Source organism: Copadichromis virginalis, linkage group LG17, assembly GCF_057382275.1.
Source record: "Copadichromis virginalis isolate Kocher_CV1m ecotype Utaka linkage group LG17, C_Virginalis_male_GT1.1, whole genome shotgun sequence".
Classification (NCBI taxonomy): domain Eukaryota; kingdom Metazoa; phylum Chordata; class Actinopteri; order Cichliformes; family Cichlidae; genus Copadichromis; species Copadichromis virginalis.
The window spans coordinates 27,471,062-27,490,880 of record NC_140634.1 but is presented as its reverse complement, the minus strand read 5'-3'; the positions used below and the strand labels follow the sequence as shown (position 1 = coordinate 27,490,880).

General features: G+C 39.9%; 2 protein-coding genes across 4 annotated transcripts; one reads left to right on the top strand and one right to left on the bottom strand.

Annotated features, from left to right (window-relative positions):
• The first annotated feature begins 624 nt into the window (after nucleotides 1–624).
• epyc (epiphycan) lies at nucleotides 625–17,179 on the top strand. Of its 3 annotated transcripts, XM_085436484.1 has the most exons (12): nucleotides 625–959; nucleotides 1,358–1,392; nucleotides 2,517–2,611; nucleotides 5,186–5,363; nucleotides 10,787–10,949; nucleotides 11,285–11,842; nucleotides 12,118–12,312; nucleotides 13,028–13,168; nucleotides 13,366–13,524; nucleotides 13,633–13,835; nucleotides 14,235–14,330; nucleotides 16,153–17,179. In XM_085436484.1, the coding sequence occupies exons 4-12, from the start codon at nucleotides 5,193–5,195 to the stop codon at nucleotides 16,321–16,323; spliced, it is 1,857 nt and encodes a 618-aa protein (XP_085292610.1). In that variant the 5' UTR covers nucleotides 625–959; nucleotides 1,358–1,392; nucleotides 2,517–2,611; nucleotides 5,186–5,192; the 3' UTR covers nucleotides 16,324–17,179. The 3 variants fall into 3 exon arrangements, with proteins under 3 accessions (XP_085292610.1, XP_085292611.1, XP_085292612.1); XM_085436485.1 differs by lacking the exon at nucleotides 2,517–2,611; XM_085436486.1 differs by lacking the exons at nucleotides 625–959; nucleotides 1,358–1,392; nucleotides 2,517–2,611 and adding an exon at nucleotides 3,686–3,957.
• LOC146689606 (uncharacterized) lies at nucleotides 16,674–19,659 on the bottom strand. The gene is made up of 4 exons (XM_085436488.1): nucleotides 19,252–19,659; nucleotides 18,553–18,646; nucleotides 18,268–18,355; nucleotides 16,674–18,167 (listed from the first exon to the last, which is right to left on the bottom strand). Exons 1-4 carry the CDS (start codon nucleotides 19,322–19,324, stop codon nucleotides 17,442–17,444), a joined length of 981 nt encoding a protein of 326 aa, XP_085292614.1. The 5' UTR covers nucleotides 19,325–19,659; the 3' UTR covers nucleotides 16,674–17,441.
• Nucleotides 19,660–19,819: the final 160 nt, after the last annotated feature.

Below are 19,819 nucleotides of genomic sequence, written 5' to 3'. Positions count from 1 at the left end.
CTGTGGCCATTAGAAAATTGCAGATGTGAGCCACATTTAGGCCAAACATATTTTACTTGGGTAGTGCATGTGGTGATTAAAACATAAAATAATTCAAGGGACTTGTGATCAATGAGTAAAAATAATAAAAGAACCAACCTTAGGAATCATTATACTTTGTTAAACAAACAGTTTAGGAACTTTGATTAGTATTTATAACCTTCAGAGGAGCCACGTCCAATGTCAGATACTGATGTGCTATTTGCAAAAATATAGTTATAGATTTTGCAGTTTGTATTTATTTTAATTTATTAGCATGTAGGTACCAGACTAGATAGGGCTATGTAAAGAGTAGGCTCCTAAATATGTTAGCATACTAACAGTGACAGTATTAAAGATGGACATACCAGATAATCTGAAATCCAGTTTTGCATCCTTTAACATTTCTGCTGTCGCCATCTTGATTGCAAGAAACCAAAAGTGGCTAAAGACACTATAACCGTGAAACCACTTGCTTACTGGCTAATAGCTAATGAACTCAAAGAGAAGCCTTTTTGCAATCAAAAGTATAGCCATGTGGTAGCCTCCAGAAAGGATGCAAGTTTAAATCACTTCAACAATGGCTTTGTTTATTGGACCAGAAAGCTATGTGGGAGAGAAGCAGGAAGTAGCGATTTCTAAGTTCCACTGCAGCAGAACATTCTGACACCCCCCAAGTCGGTGTTACAACTCAGAAAGTTGGGGCAGCCACGCCAGACTAGCTAAAATTGCAATGTATTGACCAGGTTCTACTCAAGAACGTGATATATGATTCATGAATTGCTATTTTCTTGCTTTTTCAACTTTGCAACTAGAATTTTCTCTTCTTTGGAGTGACATCTGCATAAGCTCAAGTCAGTTAGCTAATTCAGCAATATTTCAAACACAGTTGCAATAGCTAAGATATATATGGAAAGACTGACTCATCTAATTTGAATAAGGTAATATTTAAAAAGTGTCAGTTGCTTGTAAATGTGACTAAAACAGCTAGCTAATAGCATTATGGCTAGCAGCTAAAATTGTTAGCTAAAAGTAACAGTTGACTAAACAAGATTTGTTAGTTATACGTAATAAAGTTGCTAAATTTAGTACGTGAATACCTAATATAGTAAGACAATGGTTATGGGAAAAGATGAGACATCTCATTAATGAGGCGTTTTGCACAATGTATTTGTCATTGTTAGGAAGGTTAAGTCTGCTAGCATGAAAATAACAAAGGTTGACATGAAAGGAAAATGTTTCTTTTGCCTCATTCTGAGCCACATTATTATAGCAAGACATTAAGTGGAATAGGGAAATAACGAGTTTTTAATTCTTTCCTCATCAAAATGTCACCAAGGTTTACCAACCCCTGGATCCAACAGGGCTTTGAGGGTAAGTCAAATGAGAGAGATTAGGAACCACTCACATAAATGTTCTGACAGGAGATCAACTTCAACACTTTTTAGGGTACTGTCCCATGCTTCCTGTGTGATAAATCATTGTCTCAGGTATGATATTTTGGGTAAAAGTTCATTGTGTTCTTTCCTCTAAAGAGTGCTTGGCAGAACAAAAGCTGTGGATATAAATCCCAGCATATATGGCAGGTTAGAGGTTTGCCTGTCATTCATCATAAGGTCTAGAGCTACCTCCTGAGGGAGAAGTGGACAGGTTCAGACAAAACTATGGCCAAATAATGCTGACTTGCTCTCTGTGTTTGCATGTGTGTATGTGTCCCATATTTATTTTAACAAGGGACATTAATGAGCCAGGCTGTCTTTGCAATGTCAGTAGAATCCCCTTAAATCTACATCAGGACTTTAGAAGAATCACTTGCCTTGGGGGTCTGAACCCTGATCAGAATATTTTCCATCAGTTAAGACATCCATAGTTCTCCTACAACTAAAATCAGGCTTGTAGTTAAAGCAGACCACTGAGCAGCTGATGGTGCAAAGAGAAATTTGCTTCAACCCAAAAGGAGGACAGAGGCCTTCCTAAATCAGGGACTTCCTCTCAGCACTATGCTAACAGGGGCTTCTTACAGAGGTCCCATTGTGTATAAGGTCCCCGTGGATCCCCCTCATACATGAAAGCAACACATGCCAGAGTTTCACCTGAGGAAAACACAGGGAAATATTTCAATCTGACTGAGCCAACTTCTTAGAAAAATAATGCATATTCTTAAAAGGGATGGCCGGATATTTTGCCAGTGGTAGGCCTTTACTCTCTGTTTCTTTGTGTCTGATGTGTGCGTGTGTGTGCATGTGCGTGTATAGTGTGTGTAATGTTTGAGAGGGTTGTGCATGTGGTTGTACAGTGTGGGGTGGGTGCACTCTGAGTGACCAAAAGCAATCTGCTCTGGTCCAATCAGTCTCAGTGCCTACCTTCACACATAAGCGGCAGGGCACTCAGGTCTGCCAGAGCGCACAGACCTATACATACACACACGTCTACACACTTGTCAAATTCACACACACACACCTTTCACACACTTCACACACACACCCTCCCTCTTCAAGGCACCCTGTGCGACCTCTCACCATTGGCCAAGTCCCGGAGCCCTCAGCATCTCCATCACGGCTGACGGGACCATTCGGGAAAGCAGGAGACGGAGGTAAGAGTTTTTGGTGCTATCTTCATCTTGCTGGTTGAATGGCTCTTTGGTGCAGAGGATTAGGCAGGAAGAGTTGCTCAGCTAAGCCTTCCAAAAACACTCCTATTCAGAGTTTTTAAAATGAGCTACAACACAAATAAGATGGTGTGGCAAGGGCTTTAATTTCTCTCCTGGGTTTACTTTTGAAGATATGCAGGTGCTTTCTAAGGGATTTTTTGGGGGGTCCATAATGTTTTACATGTTATTCAGTTGTGTTAGACAGGTGTTTCACAGTATCAAATTTAAGGCTTTTGATTTTTCCTTGTTTCTTCAAATGTCGTTACGTATTCCTGTAGTGTATGTATTTGTGAAAAATGACCTTAGTCTTTGAAATAACAGCAGGTGTTCATGAAAAAGTGCATAAATAGCACCTTTTCATAACATCTTTTGCTCAACTTCTGCAGAAAACGTCTTCTACTTTGCTGAGAATCTTAAATAATTGAAAACTTTCTGCAAATATTCTCCCTCAAAGTATAGTTACATACAAGTGCATACCATACTTTTCTCACTGCCTAGTCACCTGCTTTGATAGAGGATTTTTTCAATGCAAATTAAACCTTCTTGCAGTCCAAATAACCCAGATTGTTTTGCACCAACAGCCAAGTGGGCATCACTTATTTGCTTGTGGGTTTTGAGGGGAAAAGGCAGAATCACTGAATATCAGGAATGCCCAATGCAAAGCCAAGCATAACAGAGAAGTAGTCTGGAGGCTCCAGTCTTACATACATACAGTTTCCACACACTGTACACTGTGATGGCCTGAGTAAAAGCACACCTCTGTCTTTAGTATAGTTCGTTCAGTCTAGCTGTGCTGGATTGCGTAGCTCCATGACGGGCGGTTTGTTTAAATAGCAATGATAACCAGTCAGATCAAGTTATCTCAGCAGAGTGCACTAAGTTGATGTTGGAGGGACAACGAAGAGACTGATTTGCATATTAACTCTGTCCCTCTCATACTGACAAGGTTAGATTCATGACTTAAATAACCTAGGAAGCTGTTTTTTTGGTTTTATATCTGTCCTCATCCCAAAATAGTAGCAGCAGAGGTTTCTCAGTTTTCTCTCACTGAAAGATAGGTGTGTTAAAACAGAGTGTGCATCTGTGAGAGGATTGCGTCTTTCCAAGTGTGTGCATGAACGTGGATCTCTGTGTGTATGTGTGTGTGTGTTTGAGTGTCGCTGCTGCTGAATGAAGCTTTTCCTTGCAGCTGTAACTCGCTGCCATCCTGTCCACAAACCTCGGTGGAATTTGGAGTTTGAGTGCTGAGACAGGCAGCAACCGGCCCTCATAAAGGCCCTCTGTGAAGGGTGAGGGGTCGATTCAGCTTAGAAACCTGTCTCTCTCTCTCTCTCTCACACACACACACACACACACACACTTGTTGCTCTCTTGCTGCTCTCTTCTACTCAGTCCTTTCCTCGCTCTCTCCATCTAACCCTGAGGGCCAACATTTTGTCTACTATCTTCGTCAAATTCTTCTTCTTCTCTTCCCTTACGCTCCTTTCTCTGTGATAGCCTACAGGACTCTCTTTAATCTGTAAAAATATATCAGTTCCAATGTGACTACACCTGCTATTAGTGTTTCGAACATTGACACACTAGCATACTGACAAACGATTAAAGTCGTAAGCCCACTGTCTGTGGTGCCAGCTAATTAAGCACTAATTAGCATATGTTAATCTTATTAGTGCTTCCCACTTTAGAATAATACTTAAGAACTGACCAACCTTGGTGAACTAAGTAGACCTGTGCAGAAGATTATGAACAGCAGCTATCGTATCTAGGCCAGGGCTAATGATAAAAATTACACATACTAATTTTGATTTTCCACTTTTAGAGTATCCCATTATATGATCAAATATCCCCAAAATCTTTACTTCAGCCATAAATACCACAGGCTGAAAGTGAATTTCTAAAATTCTTTAGCCTTAATGAGACTAAACAAAATCCTCTCCTGGTTCATTATCAGATCAACTCTGACTTTTGACCTTTGACATACCACAGACGAGTACCTATTTAAGCCAAGATGGTTGCTCCATGGAAAAGAAAGCCTCTGGCTAAAGCAAAGCAGGAGGCCCTCATATTTTGATCCCCTGAGCTGTCTGCACCATGATAATGAATTCATTGACCTTACAGATGGAACCCAAAGTCAAGCTTTGGTGTGCAGCACTGTAGACTGGTTATCCTTCCAGTATCTCGAACTGGTTATGGAGTAAGGTTCAAAGGCATGCTCTGCTGTGCACCGACAGCATATGGAACTATATTTTACTACACACCATGTTCACATTACTCACAACAGATGTCTTTGTACTGTTAAAATGAACCATTTAAGGTTTAAGGAAACCTCTTAAAATTTGCTGTCCACGTCTTTTTTCGTGTCATTTTTTACATTTTGCAAGTGACAATAAACTACTAAGTAAAAAAAGTCACCATGTGAATGTGTAATTTCCCTGTAATGTGCTATACTTCACATACGTCTGTAAAATCTTTTAATCACACATTCCCCACTGACTTTGTGACTCTGCCCTCATCAAGGTGGACTATGAGGATGCTTGTGCGGCTTCTGTTCGGACTCTTCGTCCTCAAAGCGGCGGTGGCCAGCCCCAGATTTTCCCGGCAAGCGCACTTAGACACATACAGTAGCACTAACTATGATGACAATTTCAATTTGGAGAGTGACTATGAGGATGTCCTGACAATTGGTGAGCCTCAGGTAAGAAACACAATTTCTTTTTTGAGTTTATGCAAGAGAAAATGTATGTTTCAGGCTTTTAAACCCCTTCCAGACTCTTTTGCCTTTAATCATAAAAATAAATAGGTCACCTTAAACTTTTTACTCTAGAGCAACCGCTATAAAGGCATTTTCACAGACATGGAATTTATTTCATTTAGCAGCATGTGGTCTGTTGAATTTATTGCCGATTCTCAAAAACATTTAGAAGACACATGTCCTCTAGTCTGTGTGTAAAGATTGTGCGACAAATTTTATGCTGATTGATTACTGAAAAAACTTGAGAAGATAGACAGAAAATATGAATCATATTTTATCACATCAACATGACAGACAGCTGATGTTTTAAAATATAAAGGCTGCTGGGACAATTTGATTTGAGGTCACCAGGTTCACTGAGCACAGAGGGAACCGGCTGCTGTCCAGGAGCCACTGGGAAGCTAAATGTTTTCCAGATTTATGCGTCCAAAATAATTTTAGACATTGCAGCCACCAGTTTTACTTACATATTACTGATGTCCAACTGCAGCTGATGCACTTTGAACTGTTGACTGTTTTGCTTATTGTGTAGAAGCTGATTTCAACCTTATTTTATGTTTGCCTTTTCAAGCAGATACATGTAAGTAACAGGTAGAGGGAAAGGGCAAACACAGCTAAAGCTTTATCTGCTTCCAACAGATCTTCATACAGATTTCGCAGGTGCATGTCAGTCCTCTGGAGGCTAGACAGCTGGAATCTTTACTAAAAGCAGTGACTAGATGACCTTCAGTAACGAGAAAACCCCTAGGTGTTTTCTCGTTACTGGAAGTTTCTATGCAGGAGAGCGGCTTTTAAAGATGAATGGAGATCGGTAATGGCTACAAAGGAAAGAAGTGAATTCAAGAAGTGCCCTTCAAATCTCATATCACAGCTCAAGCTGAGAGTGATGTGGCAAGCCTTGCAGACACAGTGGGATTGAAAGCTATAGCCAGAATTCATGTCAATTTATTGTTCTTTGTGACAAGGAAATTAGTCCAAGGCAGTGTCAAAATGACATCAGATTTTCAGCTGGCTCCCTCTGAGCCAGTGACTTAAATCAAACCTGATGTGAACTGCACTTACAAAACTGCTCTTATCTAAGGTCTGCTCCACAATCCAGCTTATGAAAAGTTTTTTGTCATCCACCTCCATAGAAACTAGTGCCACCCAAGCTTTTTAGCCTTAATCAACTTCACTGGCATATTTTATGTGTAGTTTTACAGCTCAGAGTTACATTTGGAGCTGCTGGGTGTGAGAATGTTTTCATGTGTTGTAAGAGAATGGCTTTGATAATGTCTGCGTTTAATAAAATCGGAAATTACTCAGCAAGTTTCAAGAGGTTTTGTGGAAGTCTGTGTGGGTCGGAAGAGGAGAAGCAGTACAAAGTGCATTTAGAGTAACTAGAATCTTTTTTCATGCTGTCCACGCTGAATAAACATAACGCTTTGACTCATAATTGCAGTTTTTAAGGGTCTCTCATTTAGTTTTGTTGAGAGGGCAGATCATCTGAGAGAGCGCTCTTCTAAAAAGAGTGAAGATTTAGGAGAGGTTTTTGTATTTTTCACACAAACATCAGATCTCATGGGAGAAATGGAGCGATGATGAGCTCCATGCCTCTGGAATGCTGAGTCTTTACTTTCCACGGCCAGCTCTCGTTTGGTATTTCTCTCCTTTCTCCTCGGGGCTTGTCTCTTTTGAGAGAACTAAAGGCTCATCTACTTTGTTATCCAAGCCAATCTTGTTCAGTCTGCTGCATTCAAATACTCTGGACATGCTTTAATCACCAACTTTGGATTCATGCAGGCACATTAGTTTCATCATGATCTTCAGTCTGCCTCTTATCTATTTTCTCTTGAGTTTTATAACATCTTAGGAGCTGGATGGTTCACTTAATTAGAGATTCTATTTATTTGTTTTGTTTTTTGTTACCATCCAGAGGTTGGATGTAAGTTTTGAACAATGGTAAATGACACATAACTGTTCAGAGTGTAAAGAAAATATGACTTATTGCTTTCATGTTTCATGTAAGGTAAGAAGACCAATGCCAGGCTAAAGCTTAACCGATTTAAGCTTTTTTGGCTATTGTCATATATTTTTTTAAAAACCATGGAACATCCTGGAATATGGAAACAACATAGTGAGCAACATTTTCTCATTGACATCTAAACAATCAGACCTCTTTTGGCAGCCAAAGGTTTGACCCCCGCTGGCCATTAGAAGCAAAGCAGGTTTAATTGAATTTTTGAATGCACTACCTTGCACAACCTGTGTTCTCTCCACGTTTCAGACCCCATGTCCATCTTTAATTTACAGTCTATGTGGCGCTGCCAGCAGCTTGTCAGGGCAAAGACGACAATCGGAAGAGTAATAGATGGCATAGATAGCATAGCTCTGTCCAAAAGTAGGACAGTTTTACCAACCTGCACTCTAGAAGTAACTATATGAAAAATGATTGATTCAAAAAGTGTAACTAAGATGGAGTATTATCTAAGCTTTGGAGAATAATCCAATTTCCCAGAATGTGACTCTGCTCCTTTAATAGACATTCTGCATGTAGACGGTGTGCTATCTTTTTCACTCAGCAAGAGTTTAAGTGAGTTTAACTCATGTGGCTTTTCGAAGGACTAGATATTACATACATACATACATGCTGCACCCCATATGACTAAGAGCCTATGGCTGGTGTCTATGGAGTTTTCAGTACTTTTCCAAACTGCTCACTTATTTTGTGTCGATAAGCTGGAGGACATTGGTGAAATTTGTTTGGAAAGATTTCATCTGACTCTCAAACATGTTTTACTTGCCTATGAATATATTCATATATACTAATATAACAGTAATACCCTTAATTTTGGCTTGGTCGGTAATTTTATACATTTTGGTTTTGGCTTAACGCTCCACATTTCTCCTTTCACATCCCTTATTCCCCAAAATCCAGGATTTCAGAAACTTTTTTTCAGTGTTGTTTGTTACCCCCTCTTTCCCCTCGGGTGTATATGTTTGGGGGAAAGGGGGGGGGGGGGCAGCAGTTAGATTTTTCAGTGCAAGACGTTTTAAAGGCCTACCTCATTGTAGTATCCTCAGCTTTTTCTCAGGAAAACTTTAAAATGCAAAATATATGAATGAATAGCTTTTCATTGATACAAGCCTTTTTTTCCTCAGTTACATTTCAGGTAGTTAATTATTCTCAATAATTTGACTGCATTCACTTGACATACATTTCCTTTGATGCCTCTTAGCTTACAGATATCTGATTACTCTGGTTAAAACTAGATAAAAAGGCTGAGAAATGGATCTGTGCAGCTACCATGTGAGTCTTGGTTCCACAAGGACCATTCCCTTTTTGAAGGACTGACTCAGCCTTGAGGGGCGTTATACAGTGTCAGGTACTACCTGTGTGAAGTGTGTGGGAGTTCACTGCCCTCATCTGGAGAAGAATAGAACTGCAGGTTTCTTGAGCTGTCAGAAGAGCAACTGCAAAGACTGTAAATATAATTAAAATAGCAAATGGCTATACCCGAAGCCTTTAATGAAGGAACCAAAAGGCACAGCTGTGTATAAAGCTTTCTTGGTTTGGCAGAGCTGTCTCATTTTTATAATTTCCCCAATTAAAATTGCCTGTTTGATCAACAAAGGTGCTAAGTCTTGATTTACAAAGTAATTTGGTATTGTGAAACTTGTGACATTTTCAGAGTTGTCGCTGCATGTTCCTTTTACAGTCTTTAAGCTGCCCAGTGTGCTGGATTATGTAAAATATGCAGTGCCTTTTTACTATAGAAAAAAATACTGTAATATTTACTGTGATGTAGTATCACTGCTTTACTGGTCACTTACTAGCAGATATAAAACAGAGTTCTTGGCTGAATCTCTATAAAGTCTGAGCAAAGGTTATTTTGCATTTTACAAACTGGACAGCACTGGATGTTTTTTAGTTTTTTTATGAATCTGAGCTAGATAAATAGTGCACGCTCTGCAGTGGATAGTTTCTTCAGCACAATTTGCTGCCATCTAGTGGTTAAAATTTAAGGTTATGAATCAAAAAATACTTTCCTGTTTATGGAGATCTTTGTTGGTGTCTTTTCTTAAATCTTTGGATCATTATTTTTTTGTCTGCTCAACCTCTCCTCTAAGTTTCACAGAATTCGACACTGCTGTCTTTACGCAGTCTTGTTAACAAACAGGCAAACAAACAGCAATTATCAGGTGCCTGTGCGCTGACTCTGAGCTTAGCACAGGAGTACTAAATGTGAAAGTAACTGGGAAAAATATGAGTGCTGAGATAGTAAACAGAGCAGGGTTTGCACATCACCAGTGCTGAGGCATATTTTGTATGCCAAAATGCCAAGTACAGTTAGGTCCTTGATTTGTCCACAACAGTTGTAGTTTTGCCTCTTTACACGGCCACAGTGGAATTTAAAACAAACAGTCAATATCTGATTGCAGTCCAGACTTTCAGCTTCTTTTCAGTAGGTTTTAGGAAAATTTTTCATTTAAATTTTATGAATTGCAGCTGTTGTTATGCATAGTTTTCATAGATAGGCTCAGAAATCATTAGAAAATTAACTGATATGTGACAAATGAAGAAGAAAAATAAACATGATCAAGAAAGAGAGAAACAGCTCATGATCCAAATATTACCATATTATGTTTCAAACATGGCAGAGGCAATCTTATGCCATGGGCCACTGGTTTGTATTGATGATGTGGCTGCTAATAGAAGTAGCAGGATGAATTATGAGATGTAAAGGACCATACTCATTGCACATATTCAGACAAATCCCTCAAAACTGGTTAGACAGTGCTTCAAAATAGACGAAGCCTCAAAGCATAATTCAAACCAAGAGTTTCCCGAGGCAAAGAAATGGGATATTTTTCAATTTTTCAGTCAGTCATCTTATTTCAAACGAACACGGTATGCGTTTCAGTTAATAAATACAAAACTGAGTGAAGAAAACCCCACAAACAAGCAGCGACTAAAAGTGGATGAAAAGGGGCCTGTAGATAATCTCATGGGAGGAAACTGCAAATGATTTTCATCCAAGCATTCAAAACTATTTTTAAATTTAAAATGATGTATCTTCTGTCAATTATATGCATAAGGTGACTGTAAAATTCCTGCACAGTTAATATAAACTTTCTGTTAAACCCCCTGAATTAAAGTTGTCACATATTGATTGTTTGATTTAAACTCCAACAGCTGATGTAAAGAGGCAAAATCAGAAAAAATTTGTCTAACAGCACTACACAGTTTTGTCCCCATGCAAGTTTTTGTCACATAGAGCCATAAAAAAGTAACTTTTCTAATGCTTTATTTCATCTTTTATCATGTTTATTTTAAAATGCAGTTCTCATATATTTTTAACTCACTGCTGTTGTCTTTCCCTCAGATAGAGATTGGAACACTGCCCCCACCTGAATATGAGGGCTCACTGGAAACACAGAACGAAGTGGAGCAGCCGAAGGAAGAAGAAGAGTTGCCTCTAAAACCCCAGCTAGTCCCTCAGGGTTCGGGAGGATCTGGGGTTCTCATGGGCCTAGACACACAAAAAGGTCTGAAAAAAGGAGAAAAAGTCTTTATCATAGAACTACTTCATGAGTAAGTTCAGTAAATATGAAAGAGAAAGGGCCTTGTCCAGCATTGGGCCGTTGGATGTGTGAAAGCAGCATTACTTAACTTAGAAAGAAGGCACTAATCTTTCCTCGAAACACATCATCCTCATCGTCTACCTGTGATAATCAGTTCCATGTGCATGTCATCCATTTAACTTGCAGTCAGTGGTTAAATGTGCCCATTTGTCATCTATTGTTGCATGTAATCATCATCATTGTGAACTGTGTTAATCTCATCTATCTGTTCATTAATACCTAATCTTGTCTCTAACAAGAGGTGGAGCTTCGTCTGACACCCACTGATAGACCTCGTATCATTCAGGATTTCTGGATCTCTGTAGAGTCTGGGGCCTCTGGGGCCTCTGGAGCTTCTGGGGTCTCTGGGGCCTTTGGAGCTTCTGGAACTTCTGGGGCCTCTGGGGCTTCTGGGGCTTCCGGAGCTTCAGGGTCTGGAGGCTCAGGAGAGATTCTGGTCTCTAGCGCCTCAGGAGGCTCTGGAGGCTCTGGAGACATTGTGCTGATCTCCGGAACCTCAGAGGAGCTCCACATCTCGGGAGAATCCAGCCAATCATTGATATCTGGCAGTCTCTTGATATCTGGGGATCTCTTGGGATCCGGAGATTTCATGGGATCTGCTATTTCTGGAACCTCGGCCGATTTTGCCTCTGGAGGTTCTGGAATTTCCACTGAACTCCATTTGGGTTCTGGAGGGTCAGGAGACCAGTCTGGCTTTGAGGTATCCGGAGATCTTTTGAGCTCAGGGGCTTCTGGAATATCTGGGGTTTCTGGGGACTTTGAGTCCGGGGACCAAAGGATAACATTTATATCTGGAGGTTAGTATCGTTGCACCATATTAGTATCTAACTTGTCATTCTTTGTGGGATTTATGTTGATTGTCCTAAATTTCATTTAACTGCTTTGCTTTTTAATGTAGTTAAATGTTGTTCATAATTATTTGTGCTACTGGACTTTTTTACTCATAATCACTTTCTTTCTAACATTTTATCTCTCAAGAGTGATTGATTGGTTAATGGGTTGATTCATTGTCCATCTTACCTTTCACCTCCCAACGTTACCATTCCTAACACCAAACATTGGCTCTAACAAGAGGAGGAGCTGCCAATCACTCCAGACATTATTGCCCAGGAGACACTAGGTACTTCTGGGGAGTTCTCAGGAATCCCAGAGGTTTCGGGAGATGATGGAGTCTCTGGAGAAGTATCCGGAATCTCTGGGATTTCTAGTGTCTCTGCATCTGGAGAAACTGAGGTCCCTGTAACTCTGCTCCCCACCACTTTTGAAGGTCAGTACCAAATCTAGACTTGGGGAAGACAGGCAGTACTAAAGGCTATGTCTCACATTATCAGCAGTCTCCGAAAGTTGATTCTGTTCATCTGGACTTAGCGTTTTGTGGGAGAAACGTTTCGTCACTCATCCAAGTGACTTCTCCAGTCTCCGAAACGTTTCTCCCACTAAACGCTTCGTCCAGATGAACGGAATCAACTTTTGGAGATTTACTTTCCTGGATGATTGAAAATGCATCAAGACATTATCAGCATTGTTTTTAGGAAAAGGATAATTATTAGGGCTCAGAACCCCAAAGCAGAACAGAAACAACAAGGATATAAAAGTTTACTTTAATAAAAAATGTTCAAGGTTCCCTTAAACTATGCAAGGTTAAAAAAAATGGGCACAGTTGTGCAGAACGGGAAAATCGATTATAGAAATACTTCCTGTGGCTTTCCCTGAACGTTCTTTCCTTCATAGCTTAGTATCCCACCATAGAAGCCATCTGAATTTGTTTCTGTCGGTTTGTTCTTTACTAACACCCACACTGCAAATCATATTTCATGTTATTAACATCAGAGTCTTATTTTCATTTGTCATTTAAAGTCATAAACTCTTGCTTAACACTGCTAAAACACTGCGGCAAACCATGGGCTACTGTTTGCCAGATGTCTTGTCCCATGTCTATGATCTAACCTTTATTTTTAACACCTAATCTTGTCTCTAACAAGAGGAGAAGCTGCTTCCACCTACAACACAAAGCCCTCAAGAGGGTGCTGGCACTGTAGAAGGGTCAGTGAGCTCTGAGCTGCCAGAGCCCAGTGAGCCTGATGAGCCAGACAAGCCTGAAGAGCCTGTGGTTGACAGACGAGGTCAGTATAGAACAGATGGGAATGTTATATAAAACCTATATCCCCTTTGGACTTGGAAAGTTCTGGTGTGCTTGGACCTGATTTTTATTAACTTTGACCTGTGGATGGTTGTCTCTGGAGGATTCGGGACTTTTTAACAAGCTACTATGGCATGTCTTCCTTTTTCTGTTTTCCTTCTTCTTGTCCATGTATTCCAGGTATGCCCATTTGCTTGCTGTGCACATGCCTTGGTGGTTCAGTCTACTGCGATGACTTGAATCTGGATAGTGTGCCCCCTCTCCCCAAAGACACCACTCACTTCTATGCTCGCTACAACAGAATCAAAAAGATCAACAAGTCTGACTTTGCCTCCATGAGTATGTTTCCATTTTGAATAAAAACACATCACTATTAGTTCAGAACCATACGCAAACTTAAATGCAAGCTTAATTTTTCTTCCGATGTGTTTTCCCACCTTCCTTCAGACAAACTGAAGAGGATTGACCTGACCCACAACGAGATAACATCCATTGAGGACAGAGCTTTTATGGGTCTGCCTGAACTGGAGGAGGTGGTGATTCGAGAAAATCACATCTCCCAGCTGCCGTCTTTCCCAGAGACTATGACCCTGATTGATGCCAGCCACAATAACGTTGGCTCAAAGGGTATTCATAGAGAGGCATTCAAAGTACGTACACCTCTTTTACTTACAGTTGGACTCGCACATATCAAGTAAAACTGTGTGTATTTGCTCACGACAAGAAATTAAAATAACATTTTCTTAGTCATTTGGAAGTCATCGATGACCTGGATGACTGAGAACCTTCACAGACATAGTCATTTGGAAGGAGCAATAGTTTGTCAGCCACACATGTATTATCTCAGCTGAATGCAGGAAACTGTGTTTTTGGATGGAAACAGAATAAAAGGAAAGTAGCAGGATAAGAGTACAACTAAATTAGCAAAATTCTAATGTTAAGCCAGTGTTTGAAATCCAGTATTGTCATGAGTGCCTTAAAATGTCTTTCACAAAGGTAATATCTAAGGTTCTTTGCCATTAATGATTATCTTTCCTTACATTAAACAGGATATGACTGGCCTGCTGTACCTGTACCTAACAGACAACCACATTGATTATATCCCAGTGCCTCTACCAGACACCCTGCGGTCTCTGCACCTACAGGTATATCCTCTGGCCAAACCATAAAATCCATCCATCCATCCATCCTCTTCTCTAATTCAGCAGTTTTAACTCGCTGCTTCTGCATTTTGACTTTGTTCATGCTCTTGTTGTTTATTTCAAGTAATATTTATCTAATTTTAGGACCTGATCCCAGTGTAGTGTAGCTCAATGACAACAAATCACATCTTTCTATTTTTAGTTCTATTTCTATTATCTTTATTATAATTGTTAGCTTTAATATGCATAAAGATTTTATCTTAGTTAAGGGAATTATTGACCGTTTAAAAAACTCTGTTTACGACATTTTCCCATTTCGCATTATTAAGGAGGGATTTAATGTAATTGGGCCTAGTATATTATCACTAATCAATCTTTCTTTGTCACTGGGTTGTGTTCCGGCTGCCTTTAAACATGCCGTAGTGAAACCTGTTCTTAAAAAGCGTTCCCTAGATCACTCAAACCTCGCTAATTACAGACCTATCTCCCAACTTCCGTTCCTGTCAAAAATCCTTGATAGTCCTATCACAACTTCAGACCTATCTGAATGCGAATAACATCTGGGATCAATTCCAATCTGGGTTTAAACTGTGCCATAGTACAGAAACGGCACTCTTGAGGGTCTTCAATGATCTTCTTTTAATTACTGACTCTGGGCGCACCGTGGTCTTAGTTTTGTTGGACCTGTCCTCTGCTTTTGATCTGGTGGAACATAATATCCTCTTAATGAGGCTTGGACATCTGGTTGGCATTACGAGTATGGCCCTTAGTTGGTTTAAATCTTACTTATCAGAGAGGTCCTTCTCTTTCACGATGGGTACCTACTCCTCTTCCATTGCCCCCGTTACCTGTGGTGTCCCTCAGGGGTCTGTGCTGGGTCTCTATGTTACCTCTTGGTCGTATTATTGAAAAGTACAAACTCTCTTATCATTGCTATGCAGATGTTATTCAAATTTATTTTGAATTGACTGAGGATGATACTTCATCGATGCTTCGCTTCTTCCATTGTATAAGACAAGTTAAATACTGGCTGCAGAGCAATTCCCTTATCCTTAATGACAAGACAACGGAAATTGTAATCTTTGACAGTCATACCCCTAGAGCCCATCTAACTGGTGTCCTCGGGCCCTTCACTGATTATCGTTCCGACTCTGCGAGTAATTTGGGTGTTTACCTGGATGGGTCCTTTAAGTTTGTAGAGCATGTGTCCTCTGTTATTAAATCTTGTTTCTATCAACTTCGTTTAATTTCTAAGGCCAAGCCAAACTTACAACGTGAGGATCTAGAAAGGCTTATCCATGCCTTTGTCACATCCAGGTTAGACTATTGCAACTCCCTATACACTGGGCTTCATTCTACCCTTCTTCATAGACTGCAACTCGTCCAAAACGCCACGGCTCGCCTTCTAACTGGTACTCATAGGTTTGAGTCTGTCACCCCAATTCTCACTGGCCTCCACTGGCTTCCAATTAAATACCGCATTGATTTCAAAATCCTACTGCTTACTTATAAAATGATAAATAATATCGCACCTAGCTACCTTATTGATCTCCTTAGCGTGTATACTCCCAGTAGAACACTGAGATCGTCTGACCAATTGCTTTTGGTGCAACCTAGGTCACGGCTGAAAACTTGTTTTTATCGTTAAGTCTTGCTTGCTTATGTGCGTACTTGTGTACTTGTATGCTCGGTTAATCAATGCCTCCCAGCTGCTAGCTTATCTGCCTTTGTACTTTACTACTGTTTGATTGGATTATGTGAAGCACTGTGGCTACCTGTTGTTTTAAATGTGCTATACAAATAAAGTTGTATTGTATTGTTTCAGCGTAACAATATTCAAATGATGCACGAGGACACGTTCTGCAACCTCCAAGATTTCAGCTACATCAGAAGAGCACTGGAGGACATCCGTCTGGACGGCAACCCCATCAACCTCAGCAGAACCCCACAGGCATACATCTGCCTGCCCCGTATACCCATCGGGGATCTCATTTAACCACACAAATACAACCACACGCACACATATTTGTACATATTAACAGCCCACATACGATTCATTCACTCGTCAATCCAAAATCTCATTTACAACAGTGCCTTACCAATAAACTGTCATACATGCTGCTGGATATAACACCATTTAGATTAATTATCAGCCTTAAAAAACAGAAATTAGTGAGTGTAATTCTGCTGACCAAGCACATATTCACTGCTCTACTCCATCTTCATCCCGTTGTTCGGATATTTATCCCAGGGCACACAACAGCACGCGTACACACCAAAAGATATGGATACTCATATCCATATCCACACACACAGACATTCACACAAGAATGTTGTCAAAAGCCAAACTGTCCCACAACTTTATTAAAAGTGAACAACAGGCAGTATTCACAGAAAAACAAATCTGTTAAAAGCCCTCAAATGTCATGTATGTGTTCGTTTTCACAGTTGGCAGAAAAATGACAACATTCTTTAAATGTATTTGTTTTGTAAAAAAATATAATGTTATTAATAATAAATCTAATAACTTTCGGCAATGTATACTAGAATATAGTTATCAAAGCTGGAGCTTGATAAAAAGTCAATTGAGTATCTAATGCAATAAAATGTGCATTTTAAACACACTCAGTGGTTGTAAAGTCTGTACTGTAATATAAAAAAATATATATTCTGATCATGAAAAAGGTGTGTTTTTTTTAAGTGAACTGCAATTTTTCGGTATATTACACTACAAAAAAGTGATGTTTTAACCATGCACAATAGCTGATACCAACAACTCTGATGTGTAGAGTCAGTCAACAAAACACTATTGTTTAATATGGGGACGGGAAGCTGTTGATTTTGATTGTGGATGGGGTAAAGAAAAATGCTAACAGGTTGCTATTGTGTGCTCTGTATGGAATAACCACAAGTGAATAAAGTCATTTTGAAGACCTCTCCAAACTAGGAGTGGCTCAACGTTTTTATTGATAACTAGTAGGTGAATTATTAATGTGGATCTTTAATTTTATGAGGGCAAATGAGAACTGGGAACTGCTCAGAAATGTGCCAAAAAAGGGGGGAATTTTTGCAGATAAAGCCAGTGTATGCAAGGATTTTAGAGCTGAGATTTTCTCAAAAATTCTCAATAAGCTTCTCAAACAAATGAATTAGCCTCTGTTTCCTGTCCATATCGCCTGATTCTTTCACATTGCTGCTGTTGCTGTTGCTTTCTTCTGTAACCTCTTCCTCAGACCCTTCTTTTTCTTCGGAAAGGCTCATCAGTCTAGCTTTCTCTCGCTCCAGAGCCAGCCGGTCCCTGCGCAAGGCATCCCTGTCCCTCTCCACCATCGCCCTCTCCCTCTCCATTACTGCCTTTTCTCTGTCCAGCGCCGCCCTGTCCCTCTCCAGCACGGCTCGGTCTCGATCCAAAACTGCGATCTCCCTGTCCAGCACTGCTCTCTCCCTCTGCAGCACCAGACGCTCCCGTTCCATCACTTCTTTCTCCCTTTCTGCCACCTGTTGCTCACTGCACGTCGTCCTCCTCTCGTCCTCCACCTCTTGTAAGATGCAGTCTATATCCTGAGGTCCCTCCTGTTCCGCCACCACCTCCCCATCCTCAATCCCATTAAGTGGAAATTCAATCTCAGTTGGAGCAGCCACAATAGAAGACTTCACCATTGCGGCTAACTTCTTCTTTTTGGGTTTGATCAAGAACTCCCCATTGTCTTTGTTGTGGGGGAAGGCCTTGAGAATGGGGGCGCTGCCCTCCAGCCGACCCGCCATTGCATTGTCCATCAAGGAGAAATAAGGCCATACATCAGGAAACACTTCCACCCCTTCTGGGGGATGCTTTAGCTCCTGAGGAGACAGAAAGAGGGCAGGAAGTAAAGAGAAAGCTTTGTCAAAAAGCTTTATTTGTCCAAGTGAAAAGAAAACAAACAAACAAGATGCAGGATACCTTGTATCTCTTCTTCAGGTTTTCCCATTTTTTAGACGCTTGATGATGGGTCATCTTACAGTGTAAGCCCATATGTTTCAAAATGGTCCTAAAAATATAATATGCCACGTCTTGTGATTAAAACAATTTTATACTAACATCAAAAGCAACGATGAACCATTATCACTGGTAGTAATAGTAAGATGGGGCAAAGATAAAGGTACAATTTTTTTTAAGTATTTCTGGTTCCGAAATCTATATAGTTGGCATTTTTCAGTGTCTGGGAACTTGAAATTATTGGCATACCTCCATGCCCACATAGAAGTATTTCTCTTTCCAGAGAAGAGGTAGGTATTTGAAACCCTCAGCTTTACAAAGTCTTCGATTTCTTTTTTGCTCACTGAAAACGACAGAGAGAAAAATTCTATAAGTTACAAATGAATATATGAGAGTGTGTGAAAAATGTATAATACTATATCACTATTTATTAATTAAATACACCTATTATTTAATAATATTTAATAATATTATTAAACAGACTTTTTATTTATTTATTTTTTATTTTTTTTACAAATGCTGCATTCATGGTACATCGGAAAAGGTAAGCCTTTACTTGGACTTACGTCATTTTAAACGTTCGCTGGAAAAAGAAAACATGGCTGCTACCAGGATTGCGTTATTGATTTTCTACAAGAAAAACCTTGTCAACAGACATGTAATTCACTTAACAGAAAGAGGAAAAATAATCGAAAGGACGCAAAAATCATATCAATAATATTTCAGCCTTTCGACTCAATGGTGAAGAGAAACAGAAATATAAAGTGCCGAAGTCGTATTTAAAGATCATCTTTATTTTGGTTCTTCTATTAGTCGGAGTTCTGGAATTCACACCCTTTTCAGTGTCCGATGAAGGCAGCATAACTTGTACTTCTCACTTCCTACGTGCGCAAGCTAGCTCCAAGCTATAGTTAGCTTATTTAATCACTTTCTGTCGTTTGTCCTTACTTTTATATGTGAAATCCACGGGCGTATGCATATCGCAAGTGCTGCTGGTGTACTCGTGGTCTGCGTACTCCATTTTTCCTATTTCTCGTACTTGGTGTCAGCCCGTTTATCGAGCGTTCTTTGTAGGAAAAGACTCCTTGCCCCCGTTGTTGGTTCCTTGCGAGGGACCCTACATTCTTCCTCTCGTGTTTGAAAAGAGCGTACTACCGCCACCTGTAGACAGGGAGACTCCAGGGACAGAGTCAGCTCACTTTTATTTCATTTTATTTCATTTTATTTCATTTTAGTTTAGTTTAGCGTTAACAAAATGTATCTCATAATACACCATAGGAAAAAAATATCTATGATGTTATGTTGCAGATTTTAATACAGAGATAAACATTTTGCACAAGCAAAGATGCTGTTCCATTGTACGGGAGAATTGCATATTATTTTAATTCCGCACCTATCTTTATCCTTGTAACGGTGTTTGTTTATTGTTTGTTTCTCATCAGTTATCTGCTTCCCAAAGTGTAGAAAATACCAACACATGTTTACTACTGCCCATTAAACCTAATTCTCAAAAGCT